Source organism: Dasypus novemcinctus, chromosome 26 (genome assembly GCF_030445035.2).
Source record: "Dasypus novemcinctus isolate mDasNov1 chromosome 26, mDasNov1.1.hap2, whole genome shotgun sequence".
Taxonomy (NCBI): Eukaryota; Metazoa; Chordata; class Mammalia; order Cingulata; family Dasypodidae; genus Dasypus; species Dasypus novemcinctus.
Window position 1 is genome coordinate 25662337 of NC_080698.1, and position 18314 is coordinate 25680650.

The 18314-nt window shown below is 46.2% G+C and overlaps 1 protein-coding gene across 20 annotated transcripts in view; it reads right to left on the bottom strand.

Annotated features, from left to right (window-relative positions):
• ADAMTS9 (ADAM metallopeptidase with thrombospondin type 1 motif 9) overlaps positions 1-18314 on the bottom strand; it is a 167641-nt gene that overhangs the window by 17007 nt on the left and 132320 nt on the right. For all 20 annotated transcript variants that reach the window (XM_071212139.1, XM_058288353.2, XM_058288347.2 and 17 more), the window contains 7 exons: positions 11616-11786; positions 6542-6736; positions 5152-5284; positions 4858-4952; positions 4659-4753; positions 4436-4569; positions 2582-2673 (listed from right to left, as the gene is read on the bottom strand). In XM_071212139.1, coding sequence (XP_071068240.1) covers positions 2582-2673; positions 4436-4569; positions 4659-4753; positions 4858-4952; positions 5152-5284; positions 6542-6736; positions 11616-11786 — 915 coding nt within the window. The remainder of the gene's footprint in view (positions 1-2581; positions 2674-4435; positions 4570-4658; positions 4754-4857; positions 4953-5151; positions 5285-6541; positions 6737-11615; positions 11787-18314) is intronic.

Genomic DNA, 18314 nt, shown 5'->3' on the forward strand with positions numbered 1-18314 from the left:
TAGACCTCAGTTTCCTCATCTGTAAGAAGGGGGCACACTCCCTCACCAGACAGCCATGGGAGCTGAATGCTATCCTGACTTAGAAATGCTGAGCTCGGGGCCTAAGGCATAGTCAGTGTTCAGTTAACACAGGCCATTAATAACAGCTAAGAGTAACACGGCACCTGCGTGATGAGGATAAAAGAAAATACCTTCCGGCTACATCTGGAGGTGAGGCCTCTTGGGGAAGCCATCTTTATTAAGTTATTTATAAATAAATCCCCAGGCAAGAGTAATAGATGAGGAAGAAGAAGGAGATCCTCAAATAGAACATCCATTAGGTCAAAAGGCGAGCCAGCCCCTCCAAAGCAGTCTCCCAACTGGGCTTTCTATAAACCTTCTCTTGGAAAGCTGACTTGAAAAACTCACGCCTTCCATCAGTGTAGTTGTGCTCAATAAATGTCTAAGGAATTGCAATCTAAAAGGGCCCGATGTAGTTTGAAGAATGGACTGGAGAAAAACTACAAATTAGCCTCTCTCTGGTTTTGGGTTCTCTCATTTAGCAGTTGCTTTGGTGTCAGGATTTAGCAAATCAATCAATTCATTTGTCTCCGAATTATTAAAATAAATGAATGCAAATTACCTTTCACTTACTTAAGCTTCCCAGAGGAAGCACATATAGAAACAAGAAAATCCTGAGACATTGGAAAAAAGCAGGACAGGGCCAATCTATTAGCCATTAAAATGCAACCGATACCAATGGGGTGTTTGAAGTCAGCAACTGCTCTAAAGCAACCGCACTTCAAAAGTTTTCAATTCCTGGGTAATGGAGGAAAGGCCCCTTTAACCATTATGTCCTTTGTTTATTTTCTTTCTCCCCTGAGAGCTTCCTTTTCAGTTCTCTAAAATGTTTAGCAATGTCCTTCTAAAGCTTGGGACTGAGAAAACACTTTGTTAAAAGAAAATTCAGATGTGTTTGTCTTTGGACGGGTTTCCCTGGTCGGGAGCAAATCCGTCCTAGGGGGCGGTACCTGGGATTCTGAAGGCATCACCCAGTCTGATCCCCACGACCCTGGAGATACACAGGCAAAGAAGGAAATGTAATCAACAGAGTTTCACCACAGCCTTGTGCAGACCTCAGGCAAACCCAAGGAAAAACTGCAGGGAAATTCTTGCGTCCAGATTCACTTAACTTATTATGTTTTCCTGCCTTCTAACTGCAGAAACCTCTTGCAGAGACCGATGTCTGCTTTGCAACATCAGCCCAGGCTGATGACCATTGCAGTACATTTCTAAAAGCAAGTCAAAAGCTGCCGCGCTTCCCAGGAGGCGAGAAAGTGTGCGACTGTGGAATGGGCAGAAAGGTTGCCGTTAGGCCTCTTCCATGAAGAGCCATCCAGCGGAAGATGATAAATCTGCACTTCTTGATCTGAGCCCTGTGCAATTACGTTATAGATCTCAAGTAGGGGTGATAGATGGAGTCAATCACATCCGCAGAGCCCTGAGCTGCTTCTGGGTCTATATACATCTCAGTCTTGCAGGACTTGTAGAATATATTATATCATGGTTATTTGTTTATCTATCTGTCTCCCCAGTAGCCTGTAAATTCCTCAAGGGATGGACATAATGAGGACGGTGCCTGGCACAAAGTGAGCATTCAAGAAATGTCAGTTAATTTGTTGTTCAAACTATTCTAGGAAGCATTTCTGGCTACAATAAAGGAATTTTGCATATTTTGGGATCTCAAGGACTGATGTTAATTTCTGAAAAAATAAAAGCCTTTGTTTCATGTTTATTTGAAAAACTTGAGAAAACCTTAGAAAGTTCAAAACAATAAATAAATAAAAAATAAAACTTTTTAATCACCCCATTAATATTTTGGTATTTTTCCTTTCAGACTTTTTCTTTACTTATACATTTTGAAAAATGGATAGAAACATGCTGCATGTATTGTTTTGCATCTTATTTTTTCTACTTAATCCCATGAGTATTTTTCTATACCAGGCAATATTCAGAAGAGTTTGTAATGGCTGGCAATGGTGAGTTACGGCTGGCTTGTGCTGGCGTTCGAGAGCCAACTGTGAGCATCTCTTTCCAACCCTCTGTTTAGTAACATCATGTTGATGGTTTGAAAGCAGTCATAGGGAGATTATTTACACCATGGAAATAGGCAAATGGTACAAAACAGGGTGTTTTTGGTCTCTGTGAGCCAGTCATGAAACATTTATCACACTCTACTGACAGGATGCTGGTTATTTTATTAACCACCGTAACTGGTTTAACTGAGACCTTGTCATCAGACATCTCAGTTGTTCCTGAATTTTCACCTTTACGATAGTAGATGCACTTTGCTGAATGCATATGTTTTGCATGTAGCTATAAGCCCTTCCTTAGGAAACACTCTTAGGGGTGGAATTACTGGATTAGGAGCTGTGAACACTTGCAAGGGTCTCACTACACATGGCCAGACTGCCCCCCAGAGCAGCTGTTCTGTTCTTCACCCTACCAGGAGCAGCTGCTCCGTCCGGGGCGAGGGGGTAGGGGCTGCTCGGAAAGGGGGATGGCTCTGGGACACACCTGCGGGCACCTGGCAAGCACGTACCTGTGGGCACTTGGCGGCGCTGTAGCAGTCCCCGGCTGTGGCAAAAGGCACAGGGTGCCCTTCACTTGTCCTCGCAAACTGCAAGTCAGTGGCTATGGGGTGGAGAAAGGGCAGAGCGAGTGGGAAAGCGAGAGTGGGAGAAAGAGGTGGGGAAGAGGCAGAGGGATATTAACAAGGAGACAGGGCGGAGAAGAAGAAGAGAAATAACAGGGGAGAAAGAGAGAGAAACAATCCCAAGTATGATTAGTAACAAATGGATCCAGATGTGCACTTGCCTTTCCCTCATTAGATTTGTGGTTCCAAGAGTTTCGTGCCCCAGATTTTATCGACGCTGCCTGCCTCCTTACAGTGTGGAAGCCAGAAACCGGGTTTACAATGGCTCTGGAATGGGTTCCTATGTAAATAGCTCTGTGACTCGCCTCTCTTAAACACAGTGTAATTGAAGGGATGGTGAACCTCCCGTTAAGCCTGCGCCAGAGGCTTGAGGACGGGTAAAGAAAGCAGAAAAGCATTTTCAGCTACTGCAGAGCTCTTCCCTGGGGTTTTGTCTGTCCTCCCGTGGCCCAGGCACTACTATTGCCAGAATGTGAGCAATTAGAACTCGCATCTTGAAATTATTAATGGCAGTTTCTCAAATTTGGGGCAGGCTTGTTGTATTAAAAAAAAAATCCAATAAAAACGGCAGCCCTGAGCTTGCGCTTTTAACCCTATTGTAGCTCCTGAGACCAGCTCTGCAGATGGACCGGGAGCTGTCAACTGAGAATCCTGCAAAACTTGTCTGCTGGGAGGACGGGGGCCTTGGGCCTGGCTTCTGCTTCTGCGCCTTGTCTCTCAGGAGTGGCAGTAGCTGGCCTTCACCTTCCGCAGCTGGCTCTGCCTCGGTGGGAGGGAACTCTGCTGCCCGATTTGCAGGAGAGGGCCCCTGCCCACCCCCTCCGCAGCAGGCACGGCCCCCGGGTCAGGGCTGGGGGTGAGCCTGAGGGCAGAGACACTGCAGACCCTCCTCCTTCAGACCTAACCAGGCTAGCCGGAGGCAAGTACAACTGTCTTGGTACAAATCAAGTTTAATCTACTTTGAGGGGAAAGCGCTGCAATATTTCGGGTGCTACGTTAATGAGGAAAAATTAATTATTCATTATTCTGTTTTTCCTCTCTCTTCATGGGAACGTGTTTAGATGTTTCAGCTGCCTTGAACCACTCCTGTGATTAATGTTCCTAACAAAAATGCAGTGTTGACTAGAGTACGAAATCAGCCTGTGCACAGGCTAGCTTAGAGAAGGTAATTCTGTGCGCCCTCCTTCGTCTGTAAATCAACAATTGGAGAAAATTACTTTTATGCCTGAGTATGTGTGCACCTGTGCTGGGAGGAGCCGGGGTGGGGGTGAATGTTGCCAAATGAATCTCTGAGCTTTGGGGGTCTTGCATCTGCAGTTTCTTCTACCGGAAAAACTTCCAGACCACCCTGCTTTCCCACACTGACACCCGGGCCTGGCTAAGTCCTACTTGGCTGTAAGGTCTCAGTTTAGGTGTCGGGTTTTCTGGGTTGCTGCCCTGACTCCCCAGACTGCAGCGGTGGCCCTTCCATGTGCTTGCATCCCCTCTCTTCTTCCACAAATCGAGGGAGACCCTCCCCTGTGCTAGGCCCTCAGCAGGCACTAGGGATATAGCAGTGAGCAAAAGGATGGAAATCCTCTTGGAGACCAGACTAGGACTGTCACCACCAGGCTCAAAGCATCTCGTCTTGTTCATCCCCACACCCTCAGCACTTATGCCCATAGCTGGTGTGCAAAGCAGGCGTCTGGTTGAATGGAGAGAGGAATGAACACGCTCCCCCATGAACCCCACTTAACTCACTTATTATATGCATGGTGGTCAGGTCTATTCTGATTTTCTGGAACGTGGAAAACCCAGCTGCTGTGTAATCCTTCCGACATTGGCACTCATCTCGTCGGCTCCCGTTATAGGGACATTCTGTTGGGTTGTGCAATCTAATGCAGAGAGAATGTTCTGGTAAGAATGGGAAGGTATTCCCAGGGATCTCCGGGCAACTGGGCTCTTTGACTCTGGGCTCTCCTACCTGTGCCCGTACACCTCGGAGAAATTCTCAGAGTCACCATGAAGCAGTGTGATGTACTCCCTGGGCCGGTCAGACTGCATCCCTGCGCAGAATATCTGAAAGGCAGACCATGCAGGGCAGCTCAGAAACAGGACAACGAGAGTAAAAGCCATGTGCTAGCAAGCCACTCTAGAACTAGGGACTGACATCCGACATTCACCTTTAGGAGCTTTCCTCTAATAATCAGGAAATATTCCCCGTCTTCACTGGTGCCTTTGAGTCTTTTAACCTCCTTACAGTTCTGGGGAAGCTCACCTAGAAAACACAAACCACAGAAACGGTGTCACAGCTCCAAGTGGTGGAATGCCTGCCTACGGAATGAATTACACTGTCACACTACAACTTTTTGGCAAAGGGGCACTTAGGAAAAAAAATCTATTTCTAAAAAGGGTAGGCAAACAAAGAAGCCCTGACCTTCATGCTAAAGAAAAACGGCTCTGGTTAGCCAACTTACAGTTATAGATGTCGTGGCAGGTTTTCCTTTCTTCTGGCTTCAGATCAATGGGGCACAGGCGGCTGGGCTGGTCCTCATTGGTTAAACACTGCACGGATCTCTGCATCACTCCAACGCCACAGGACACTGAGCACTGCAAGGCAAGCCAGTCAGTGCGGCCCTGGGAGCAGGGGCGCTAGCGGTGTGGAGCCCAGAGCCCTGATTTCACAGAGGGCTTACTCTTTTTTTTTTTTTTTTTTAAAGATTTATTTATTTATTTAATTTCCCCCCCCTCCCCTGGTTGTCTGTTCTTGGTGTCTATTTGCTGCGTCTTGTTTCTTTGTCCGCTTCTGTTGTCGTCAGCGGCACAGGAAGTGTGGGCGGCGCCATTCCTGGGCAGGCTGCACTTTCTTTTCACGCTGGGCGGCTTTCCTCACGGGCGCACTCCTTGCGCGTGGGGCTCTCACGCGGGGGACACCCTTGCGTGGCACTGCACTCCTTGCGCGCATCAGCACTGCGCATGGCCAGCTCCACACGGGTCGAGGAGGCCCGGGGTTTGAACCTCGGACCTCCCATATGGTAGACGGACGCCCTAACCACTGGGCCAAAGTCCGTTTCCCGAGGGCTTACTCTTGAATGCTCTGTTGCTCAAACCAAATAGCTGACATGTACTAAACATTTACCATGTACAGTCAGTGTGCTAAGCTTTATATGCACCTATTTATTCATGTATATACACATATACATATGAGAGAGTACTACCATTCTCCTCTTTTTACAGGTGAAAAGCTGGGGGTACACATGCTAAGTAATTTGTTCAAGGTCATGATGGTGCCAAGATTCAAACCCACTCACAACTGCGCATATGCTTTTGCCTGATCACTTTTTCAAGACTGAGAACCTCCTTTAGTCCACAGCCAGGATTGTGTCACTGTCCCAAGATGGTCCTGATTAAAAATATTCTCCCTTGTTGTACCCCTAAGCCCTGAAGCATTCCTGGTACAGAAGGACTAGAATGTACAGACTTCTTAACCATGGCAGCAGCCACAAAACTGATACTTCAGAACTCTTGCTATGCGCAGCTGGCATTCTGGGTGCTTTCTATGTATTTCACCTTCATGACCACCCATTTTGCAGATGGGGTTACCGAGACACAAGAGTCATGCAACTTGTCCAAGGTCACTCCTCTGGCAAGTGGCAGAACCGGGACTCAGACCCAGGCTGTCTGGTTTCAGAGTCTGTGCTCAAAGCACCCAGCCTGACTGCCAAAATTTGATGGCCCGTATCCAATTGCGAGCTCCTGGTTCTCACCAGGTTCTCTTCTGGAAGTCGAGTTACAGAGCAAGGCGGGTCAGGCAGCACGCGTCTGGTCTGAGGCCCGAGCCTTCCGAGTTCATCACTCAGTACTTACGCTGCCCCAGTTGCCCACTCTCCAGGTGGCGGACACGGGGCACTCTCTCAGGTAACAGGGCAGGACGCTGGGGGGCTGCGTGCCTGGGCAGTTGACGGTGGTTTGGTAGCTGTACTCGTAGTTTTCCTTCCCCGTGTAAATCTCGCTACACGAGACCAGCCTTTGTTTGTAGCCCTTTCCACAGGTCACTGAGCACTGAGAAAAGAGGGGTGGAGAGGAGAGCTTCAATCAGTTCCCCGGGGCAGCCCACCACGGACCCCTGACCTCCCCGCCGAGGGCTGACCCTGTGACAGTGCTGCCCAAAGTGCCTCTTGATTAGCTTATTTATTCATTTCTAACGCTGGGCTCTGAGCACACAGGGGACGTGCAACCTCGCCCGATGCCTTTCCCGGCCGGGCGCCCCCCTACATCGTCTGTGCCCCCTCTGGGCGGGTATTGGATTTCAAGGGTGGGGGACACCCGGCTGTCATTGTTCACTTGGCACCTACAGCCCAACCTCCCTGGCTTGCAAATCATGCTTCTCCAAACCTACAAGAACCATATGGGAAAGGTAACCAAACGAAGAGGGGAAGAGAAGTCAGAAACCAACCCGGGCGTCCGTGTTTTGAGTGTGACATTCAAGCACGTAGCCAAGAGGGGACTCTGGGACAGTCTTCCTCCCCTGTTTGAGGCTTTTTGCACTGCCATCTGTTCTCCACTGAATTGCCTCTTATTTTTTCTCTCCCTGGCTATGTATCTTCATGGAAATGGTGCCTTTCTGCTTTACTATGTTTCTATCTAAATCATGTAGGCATTTATCTCTTTTTAACAGTTATATGGTATTTAAAAAATATACAATATGGAAAGGGTGAAGCAACACATATCTTACTAGTGTCCCAATAGCCTTCTGTGACGGCACATCTCACGGTTACAAGATTTCATAATATGTTCAACCTCCCTCGCTAAGTACTTTACATATAATACGTTTGTTTAAAAAAATTAAGCTGAGTTATAATTAATTTTGTTTTGATTTTTTTTAGGCCACATCATCAAATAAATATTTATCCCCTGCAAAAGCACTCCTTAAAATTAGCGTGGAGTGTCAGATAAACAACCTGAAACAGTCTGCAGCAAGGGGTGCGCTCACGCTTTCATGGGGGCAAGGAACCATAGCTTTCATCAACTGGTAAGAACCGCCGCGTCTGCTCTTCCCTAATTCCTCCTGGGCTGTTGCTTTAAGTCACATGGTTTCCCTCTCCAGTAACTTTTTCAGGAAGAAGTTGTCCCTTGAAGTGATCCTGGCGGCAGGAGAAGAGGCCCAGCCAGAGGCACCCACGGTGACCCTGAGCCCCCCCTTCCAGCTGGCGTGAGATCTGGAAAGTCCGCATAAATGTCTTCCTTCTTTGGCTGCCGCTGTTCAAAGACCCAGCTGATGCCAGGCAGGGCAGGGCAAGGCTAGCCCGAGGCACTGCCTGTGTGGGCAGACGGCTGACAGAAGCTCTGTCCGGCCGAGCTGCAGGTACCCGTGGGGCACCTACCCAGGGTTCTTGCATTGATCTCGGGCTGTACTCACTGAACAAATGAGGCTGTAGGTTTGAGAGAACTTTACCCCTAGAAATCAGGAGCAACAGCAGCCGGTGAGCGTTTGTGTGGGGGACACAGTGGGAGAGAAGCATTTGCTGGTGATTCGAAGGCCCAAATATGGCCAGGCTTTATTTCAGAGGCTTATCTGACAAGAAGCTGGTAGACACAGACTCTCAGTGGCCAGTGACTGCACTGAGGAAACGCCACCGCCTCTGGCTTCCCACACCACTGACACCAGGGTTTTGAAGTGTAAGAGGCTCTCACCTCTGGGGAGAGGAGAGGGAAGGGAGGGGGGAGAAGCTCTTACTGTTGACTTTACATGCTTCAGTATTACCTACTGGTTTCATAGTGCGCTTGTTTTACTTGATGAATTGAAAAATAACAGTAAAGCAAAATAAAACAATAAGAACATGGGCTGGGAAGTGGATTTGGCCCAATGGATAGGGCATCCGCCTACTACATGGGAGGTCCGCGGTTCAAATCCCGGATCTCCTTGACCTGTGTGGAGCTGGCCCACGTGCAGTGCTGATGCATGCAAGGAGCGCCGTGCCACGCAGGGGTGCCCCCCACATAGGGGAGCCCCACACACAAGGAGTGAGCCCTGTATGAAGAGCTGCCCATCGCGAAAGAAAGTGCAGCCTGCCCAGGAGTGGCACCGCACACATGGAGAGCTGATACAGCAAGATGATGCAACAAAATGAGACACAGATTACGGGTGCCACTGAAAAGAATACACACGGACACAGAAGCACACACAGCAAATGGACACAGAAAGCAGACAACTTGGGGGGGGGCGTGGAGAAGGGGAGAGAAATAAATAAAATCTTAAAAAAAAAAAGAACATGGATTTATGGCATGTACACATTGGGCCCAACTAGGGAGACCCGTGCATCGATTAGGGATGACAAGGCTCTTCTTTGTCGATGCTTACATTCAGGTGGGGTGGATCTCAGAGAACAGAAGGAACTCTCCAGATAATAGAGGTCTTGGAGAGAAGGTGTGTCTTGCTGTGGGGCTCTACCATCTTAGTAGATGCTCTTCCAGAGGGAATTCTGGTATCAGTCCCTTTGTCATCACCAGCTCCCCTGGTGCCCCTATAGGTCCCCTTCCCTGTGGCCTTATATTTGAGCTATAGTCCTCTCTCCAACCCTCTAATCTTTGCCCATAAATTTGCATAATTTCTATCTATAATATACCTGAGAACTTATGGAAGGGTGGGAAACTTTTGAACATATCCCCATCTTCCCTTCTGGGGGGTAAGATTAAGGTTATATTAAGGTTAATGGAGTAGTCTTAGAAAGAGACCAAAATGCCTTTAGCATAGTCTTAGAACAGAGGAGATGGGCTAGGGCAGGGCTGTCAATTTTGACAGTGTGAAAGGTGAGGAAGAAATTCCAGCAAGATGAAGAACCAAGCATCAAGCAGAAGTCAAGAAGAGGAGGTCCCTAGAGCAGAGACATGAATGGCCAAAGGGACAGAGGCCTGAGGAGGGAAAGGAGAGGGTAGAAAGGAAGGCTCTCTCCCTACTGAGATGCAAGGAGGGGCCTTGAAAAGCAGCCCTGAGAACCAGGGGTCAGGTCTCATGTGTGGGGAGGAGCCAAGAGGGGGAATTCAGAAGAGAGAGAAACCATACCCAAACACCCCTACCTTAGGATCGAATGGGTTGGAACCTGTGACCCAAACTGGAAGCACAGGGCTATCTGGACACTCACCTGGATGCCACGTGTTCCTGGCTGGCCAATAGTACACCTATTTCCTAATGCCCTCGGTTGCATCCCCTCTCTGTTCTTTAATGTCTTTTTTTTTTTTTTTTTAAGATTTGTCTTTTATTTATTTCTCTCCCATCTCCCCCCGCCCCCCCCCTTAATCTGCTCTCTGTGTCCATTCACTGTGTATTCTTCTGTGACCACTTCTATCCTTATCAGTGGCACTGGGAATCTTTGTCTCTTTTTGTTGCGTCATCTTGTTGTGTCACCTCTCCATGTGTGCGGTGCCATTCTTGGGCAGGCTGCACTTTCTTTCGTGCTGGGCGGCTCTACTTACGGGGTGCACCCCTGCGTGGCATGGTTTCCTTGCACACATCAGCACTACTCATGGGCCAGCTCCACATGGGTCAAGGAGGCCCGGGGTTTGAACCGCGGACCTCCCATGTGGTAGGCAGGCTCCCTAATCACTGGGCCAAGTCTGCTTCCCTTTAATGTCTTCTGATGTCTTGTTCAGGACATCCCAGGAACATAGAGGGCTGGGGTAGAGCAGAGTTTCTCAACCTCGACACTTATGACATTTAGGCAAGATAATTTTTTGTTGTGCGGAGTGTCCTGTGCATTGTGATATGTTTAGCTATTCCCTGGCCTCCACCCACCAGATGCTAGTAGCACATCTCCCTACCCCTTGCCAGCTGTGACAACCAAAACTGCTTCCAAACATTGCAAAATCTCACTGGGGACAAAATTACCAGGGTTGAGTGAAGGATGGGGGACATAGTTAGGAAAGACTTTAGGATCAACAGGAGTGCAGAACCAGCTCAATGCCACCACGTCCATCGCCTAATGCATATCTTCATCCAGTCAGAATGTGAAATTGCTGCCTGCCAAACTCCAAAAGGACCCCAACGATGAGTATGCCACCTCAAAATCTTCAGCACCTTTGCTATAAGCCCAGATGCTTTGCTTTCACATCTCTAAATTCTTTTGGGCAAATGACAACTTGTTTTGACATTCTAGGTCTTTCGGTATTTGAAAATATTATAAGGTTTGAAAATAATATAATCATGACATTACTACTATCAGTTTCCTACTAATAAAAAGAGTCTAAATAGGCATTGTATGTAGAAGTAGATAAGAAAGAAAAAAAAGACACTTGAGATCCCTTGGATATTATGGAAAATCATTTTGTTCCCCTGTATTAGAGGTTGTAAATAGGCAGCTCATATCTGGCTCACAGAAGTATCTGGTTTGCCTTGCATAATGTATTAAATTAAAAAATCAGGGCCACATTTTAAAATCAGATCTCACATTAAAGTCCAGATTTGTGGCTTCTCTTGAAAAATCAGATACGTTAAGAGTGGGCCCTCATTTCTGTGTGGCGGCAGCTGGAGTGGAATAGAGTCTGCTCCCTCTACACAGCAGGTGCTAGTTTGTCACAGTCCCCACCTCTCCCTATTACTCCCTGACAATAAGACATTTGATATTACTTAACATTTTTCAGGCACCCACAGGCATCCTGTGAATTTGCGGCCCTGTAACAATTCCTTCCTTAGCATACCAACAGGACTTCAAGGTGAATCACAGAATATAAGAGTTGAAGGCAGCTTAGAGACCATCTTATACCTCTCCCTCAATCTGCAGAGTGGGAACTCTGGCCCAGTAGGCCTGAGGGACTCGTCTGAGATGACACAGAAGCTCAGTGGCAGCAGTGGCAGATGGTCCTGAGTCTCCCCGTTCCCGCCCTCGTCACCCTGCTGCTCTCGGGCCACGCTGTTTGACGGGCTACCAATGCCCCAGGACAGTACCTCCGACCACTCTCCTGTGATCCAGACATACTCGCAGGGCTGCAGGCTACAGCTCTGGTGGTGCGCAGGCCGCTTGCTCCCGTCGCAGTGCCCGCCGTGGACCTCGCCCTTGTCCCCATCCACGCACACCACCTTGCGGTACCTGGAGCCTTCGCCACAGGTCTTGGTGCACTGCCGAAGACAAGCAACAGGGCTTTGATATGGAAGGAAGAGGTGACTGATGACATCGTAGCACTGTCATTATGTGCTTGCCTATGTAACCTTTAAGACTGCGAGGTCCCAGAGGGTGGGGGTTATCAGAGAACTCGTTTCTTATCTCACTTATTTAACAACACTGTTCCTGGCATAGGAGGGGCATTCAATAAGTTGCTGTCTGAATGAAAGAACTGATGAGTGAATGGATGAATTTCAAGTTTGGAAGGGCCTGAAAGCCCATTGACTTCAAACACACACTCCAATACTGAATCTCTAAAGCTTGAGGCCAAATGGTTATCAAACTGTTATCTAAACACCTCCAATGTCAGGAAGCTCATTATTTGTCTGGTCAGCCCATTTCATACAAAACTTACATGAAATCGAACCGCACATATCTCTTTGCAGATTCCAGCCTCTTGTCCTAGTTTTCTCTTCTAGTTATCTCTTCTAGATAAAACCACCAAAAAACAAGGTTTTATCTCTCACAAATAATACCCCTTCAGGTATGTGAAGATAGCTTTCCTTCTAGAAAGTGTGGCCTTCTAGAACCTTTTTTAATTCCAGGGTAAACTGCTGGTATTCCTTGTCTTTCCACAACTATTTCCCAAGTTCTTATTAAGTGCCAGCCCCTGCGATGGGTACAGGGTGAGTGAGAGTGGAAGAGAACAACATAGTTCCTGTCTTCAGAAAGGAGCTTTTATTTTAGTAGCAAAGAAAGGCAGTAAAGAAGTCAACGCTAAGTAGCTACACTTAACAATGACTATTTTTCAGATGAAGAAACTGAGCCTTAGAGACTCTGAGAAACTTGCCTCAGGTCATCCATCTCTTTGTTAGGTCAATGGGACAGATATTTTTATTCCTATAAGCCAAGTGAGGAAAATGGAGCAAGTGGTATATTTTATTCAGAGATGATGATCTCGATGCTGCCCACAAACTCACCAACTTTTTGCTGTAATCAACAGCAAACCCAGTTTCAGGAGTTTTTCCTTAGTTACCTACATTGCTAAAGGTCACCCAAAGCCTCTTTTTTCTAATGCATCTGAGCCATGCAACATTTCAAGAGTCTAGATGACATTGGAAAGCCACAGTGAGTTAAGAAAAATCTGTGCCAAAGGTTGCTTCTATGAATAATTCCTTTATACCAAGGATTGCAAACTCTGTTGTCCTTAGGCTTTATATAACTACTATGTTTTGTTGTTAGCACAAGGTTTTATAAATTTTTTTATTTTAGCACCTTTAGGGAGGGCCACAGATCCCATCTCCTTTTCGGCCACATAGTTCTTCTTCCCTTTCATTACCTGCTTTGTCCCAAAGGCATTTGAGTCCGAGATCCCTTACTCAGAAATGGCTTCCTTGATATACCTTGTGTTTTTTTAAACTTTTGATGGAATACTACATGTAACATAAATCTCACCATTCTAACCCTACTAAAATATATAATCAAGTGGCATTTGGTATAGTGATAATGCTATGAAACCATCACCACTATCTACTTTCAGAACATTTTTACCACCCCTAAAGGTAATTCTGTGCCCATTAGCAGTCACTCTCCATATCCCACCCCAGCTCCTGGCAACCACTAACCTATATCTTATCTCTATAGATTTGCTTATCTGGACATTTCAGATAAATGGAGCCATACAATATGTGGTCTCCTGTGTCTGGCTTCTCTCACCTAGCAAAAATTTTCAAGGTTCATCTATGTGTTAGCATGTATCAGTACTTTATTTCTTTTTACGGCTAAATAATATTCCACCATATGGATGTTCCACATTTTGCTGATCTATGCATTATCTGAAGGGCATTTGGGTTGTTTCCATCTTTTGGCTACTGTGAACAGAACTGGTAAGAATATCGGTATCCAAGTTTTTGTTTGAACACCTGATTTCAATGTTTTTGGGTCTATGCCTGGAAGCAGAATTGCTGGGTCACACGAGTGTATTTTGTGTGCCATTTTGTTCTTGCAGGAAGCAGAAGGGATATGCTGCTGTACCCCTTTTCACTTACAAACTTAACTCAGGGTTTCTTCTTCTTGGATGTAAACCTCAATATCTACAAAATGGAGTCATTTTTAATTCAGGGGGTGGGTAAGGGGGCAAAAGTATGAATTGCAAGCACTGTGAACTGAGTATGGAGGAGCAAACCACTTCAGACTTGTGCAGGAGGCTGGCTGAGCACAGTTCCCTAGTTCAGTGTGGCTCTGGGGTTTTCAATTTCCCTGCAGTATGCTGGAAATTACTGTGGAGGGATAATACCTTTGTTTCTTCATTTTAAAAAAGTCAGTTAAGCTAGAGAGCTACTGAATGTTAAAATAAAACAACGCAGTTAATCTGACAGATGGATATATGCCGAAGAAATATTTAACTCCCCATAGAACAGAAATTCATTAGAAAACCATGAATTGGGTAACTCAGAGAAGATCGTGATTATGGAGTGGCCAAGCCTGGACTAAAACTTTTAGTGTCCTCCCTCATTTTCACTAACCCACGTGGCTTTAATCCGTGTCAATGATTAACAGTTTAGAGCAGAAGAACAATGATTCCTAAATACTTTGCTTGTTAAAAGTGTTTCTCCCTCAGTCCAAAAGAATGGTTAACTATCTTAAAAATATTTTTCCAATGGTGTAAAAGGGAGTTGAGAACCCTTACCTTGAGTATAACTTTTAGTAAATAAGTGACTTGCCCAGTACTTTGGAATAAGTCAGGAGCAGCTTTGAACATCACGTGACAATGGCTTTCCCACAGAATTCTAAAACCTATGGGGTATGTGTATATGTACTTGGGGGTGGGGGTGGTGGGGGCTGTGTAATCAGAAAACAAATCCAAACCATGCAATAGGCTTATCAGTTTTGGTACTATTACTTTCCTCAGCCCCTTAGGATTTATGACTCTTTCCCCTGTCCTGGAATATGATCTAAAATGCCCTGATAAAGGGGCAGAAAGCTCACCTAGCCTCATTTTCATTTCCAAAAGTTTTCTCAACTTTCATTATGGCTTTTAGAAAAAGCTCTCCTAAGTACATAACTCTTGCCACCAGCCTCCTTGAATTTCAGCAAACACTAACTAAAAAAGACAGTACTTTGCAGTGCTGGGCCCACTGTCCTGCTGCCTACCTGTGCTTCTAAATGTGAAATTAACGGGGAAAATAACTTTCCAAATTTGAGGGTGATGAAGACATTAACCTGAACTTTTAAGGTCCCACTCTATGTAGCCAGGTAGGGGGCACTGATCTAAAAAGGCTTTCCTTAAAGATTGCAATCAAATTGCTTAAAACTTTCAAATACATCCTTGGTGAGATTCCAACCTGAAAGAAAGAAAATCACTTGACATTCACATGCTCTACCTTTTCAGGTTGTTGATTTTCTCTATTGATGAAGGCATCTGTCAGTTCTAGTGCCAGACTGCCATTGTTGAATAGTGTGTGGATGGAAAAAGTCACAAAACCAAGTGGTTATTTGTATTCTTCATGTGCTATGTTGGGTTTTTATGGGATAAGGAACAACAATTGCAAATTAGTTCGTCTAACGTTTCTTTAAGTTAAACAACAACATTAAAATAGTTGTCAGATTACCTATGGGTTCTAGTCCCATAGCTCATTTTAAAGTTGGGTATTTAGAGTTTGGACATTTTTGCTCCAAAGTAATACATTTGCAAGGGAAAAAGGAAGCAGAAATAATCCTATGGAAACACTTCTTAACTTTAAAGTCATTCATTCATTCAACAAATATGCACAAAGAGCCAAGTTCTGCACAGGGCTCTGGGACACAGCCCTGCTGTCTTCTTACTTCCTCTCTCTGACACCTGGGTGGCACTTACTGCCAGCTTGGGGTCCCAGGTGTCAGGTCAGCTGGCTACCTGGTGACCACTGGGGTTTAATATCCAGGGTTGCTATGCATGGTTTACATGAGCAGACCTGGGTTTTATAACAGAGAGGGTAAATGAGTACGAAGACATCATGGCCTTCTGCAGTGGCCACAGGAAAAGAGGGGGCAGGAGAAAGGGCAGGAATCCCCCCAGACGTGAAGCAGGTGAAAGGGGTTCACAGGCAGTAATGGAGGAGAAAGGAAGGAGGGAATGAGTTAACTAGGCAAGGGGAGAAGGACGCAGGCTCGGGGAGGCCCTCAGCATGCATGGAGGCAACAGGTGAGAGAGGATACGGTGGGCAGGTAGGGAAGGTCTGCAGGGGTGTGGGGAGGGAAAGAACCATAGTCATGTGGGGGTTTTTGAGCATATGATTTGAGTCAGGGATGTGTGGGAGAGAAGGTGGGCAGAGGCCTGGACATGAAGGGGCTTGTAAACCCCTCACACTGCTTAGGAGAAAATGCAATCCCTTGCCATAGGCCACAGGGCTGTCTCCGCACCCCCCAGCCTCGTTTACCCTGCTCACCCCCTGCCCGCTCTGCCCCTCCATGCTGAGCTTTCCTCCAGTCAGGCGCTGCCCTCCCTCGAGACCGAGGCAAAGCTACCCTTTCCACTTGGAATCATCTTCTGCTCCTGTCTCTATCTCAGCACCTTGTTTTTCTTTCCGATACAGCATTTTTCACAATTGGCAATTTCATATACGTTTAAGAGGTTTGTTGGTTTGTTTTGTGTCTGTCTCCCCCACGGGACTACAAATCCCATAATAGTCATTTCATGACTCATCCTCTGTGCCTGGTCCTGGCATTTACCAGGGGTTTGATAAATATTTGTTGGATAAATTAATGAGGGAATGAGTAATAAATGGTTAATATTTAGCCCTTGTACGTACATCAAATCCTGATGATCTCTATTGGGAACTTCTTGAACTTCTTTGTAAACAACTGACCGAGGACGTGCACATGTCTGTCTTTCCTGTGCTATGGAAATGAACTTGGGAATCCTTCTGCAGTTGGTCTTAACAGAAGTCCTTAGATCCCAAGTATGTATTAGAGTGGCCCAAGTCCCTGTACTGGGCCAAACAGAAATGGGGTGGGCAGGTCTGCAAAGGCTAGATGTATCTGAGCACAGTTTGTCCATGGCATTGTGACAGGAAAACAAGACAGCTGCTCTAACAGGAAAAACAGAGTTTGCTTGAATGCTCTAAAAGATATTTTAGTGTCTATTCTAAAAAGCTAAAGAATAAAGGCCATCAATTAGTAGGCATTGCTCTACTATGTTTTTCCTCCTTGCCTTCCTCCCATTTCTCTTTCCTTCCTCCCTTCACCCCCCCATCCTTCATATTTTCATCCTTTTATCCATCCATCCATCCATCCATGTATCCTTCTGCCCCTCCATGCAGTCATAGATCCATTCTTTCAAGAGGTGTCTTAAATTTTTCTAGATACTATGCTAAATGCTGGGGAAAAACTCAGGTGAAAAATCTCCCTGACCTCAAATAGCTGGTAACATAGATGAGGAAAAGAAGCAACAAGAGTTGAGGGTGCTAATTGCTAGCACAGTAATTTCAGAGCACCATGAGAGCTGAGAGGAGGGGCATCTGATTCAGTAGTGAGAGGTATGATCAGCAAAGGCCTATGGGAAGGAGTGACATCTCAGCTGAGGCCTAAAGGATGAGCCAGGGAGAATGAGGTGAGGGAAGTTGCTGGGTGGCCTCATTGTGATGCAGAGGTACTGAGGAGGGAAGAGAGAAAAAAGCAGAACAGTTGCAAGACCTGGAAAATACATTCCTTTCTGCTAAGATATCTATGAAGTATATACTATCTGAAGTGATCTGATCAAAAGAACATGTACAGATATCAGTGCATTTTAATATAGGATTATACTATTATTAAAACTTAACAAAAATCCTTCATGGAAGTAATTAAAAAAAATTAAAAGGTCTTTTTCATTTACTCTCAAACAGCCTCATGAGCATTTTAATTCTAAAATGGGTGAAACTGAGCAATGAGAGGCCAAATAACTTGCACAAAGTTGGTGGGTGATATTAAAAGCTCAATGTTGTGATGTACAGGCTAAGCTGAATTGCTGGGAGGCTCCTGAACTCTTCCCATCAGGAGGCCACTGCACCAAAGAGAAGTAGCAGGGAAGCAGATGTGGCTCAAACAATTGAGCTCCTGCCTACAACACGGGAAGTCCTGGGTTCGGTTCCTGATGCCTCCCGGGGAAGATGAGCAAGACAGCGAGCTGGTAGAGCGCGCGGGCGCAGCTAGCTGATGCAACAAGATGACACAAGAAGAAAACACAAAGAGAAAAGGCAATGAGACATACAGCAAAGGATGGAGCTGAGGTGGCTCAAGCAATTGAGTGCCTCTCTCCCACAGGGGAGGTCCCAGGTTTGGTTCCCGGTACCTCCTAAAGCAGAGACGAGCAGAAAGAGAGAGCACACAGCAAATGGATACAGAGAGCAGACAGTGAGTACAAACAATGGGAGGAGGTGGGGAATAAATAAAATAAATCTTTAAAAAAAAGAGTGAGAGAGAAGTAGCATTGGTGGAAGGCCTAAAGCATGCTGGGCACTGTGCTGGTCTCACTTAATCTCACTGAATCCTTGCTGCGATCCTGCAGCAAAGTCCACCACATAATT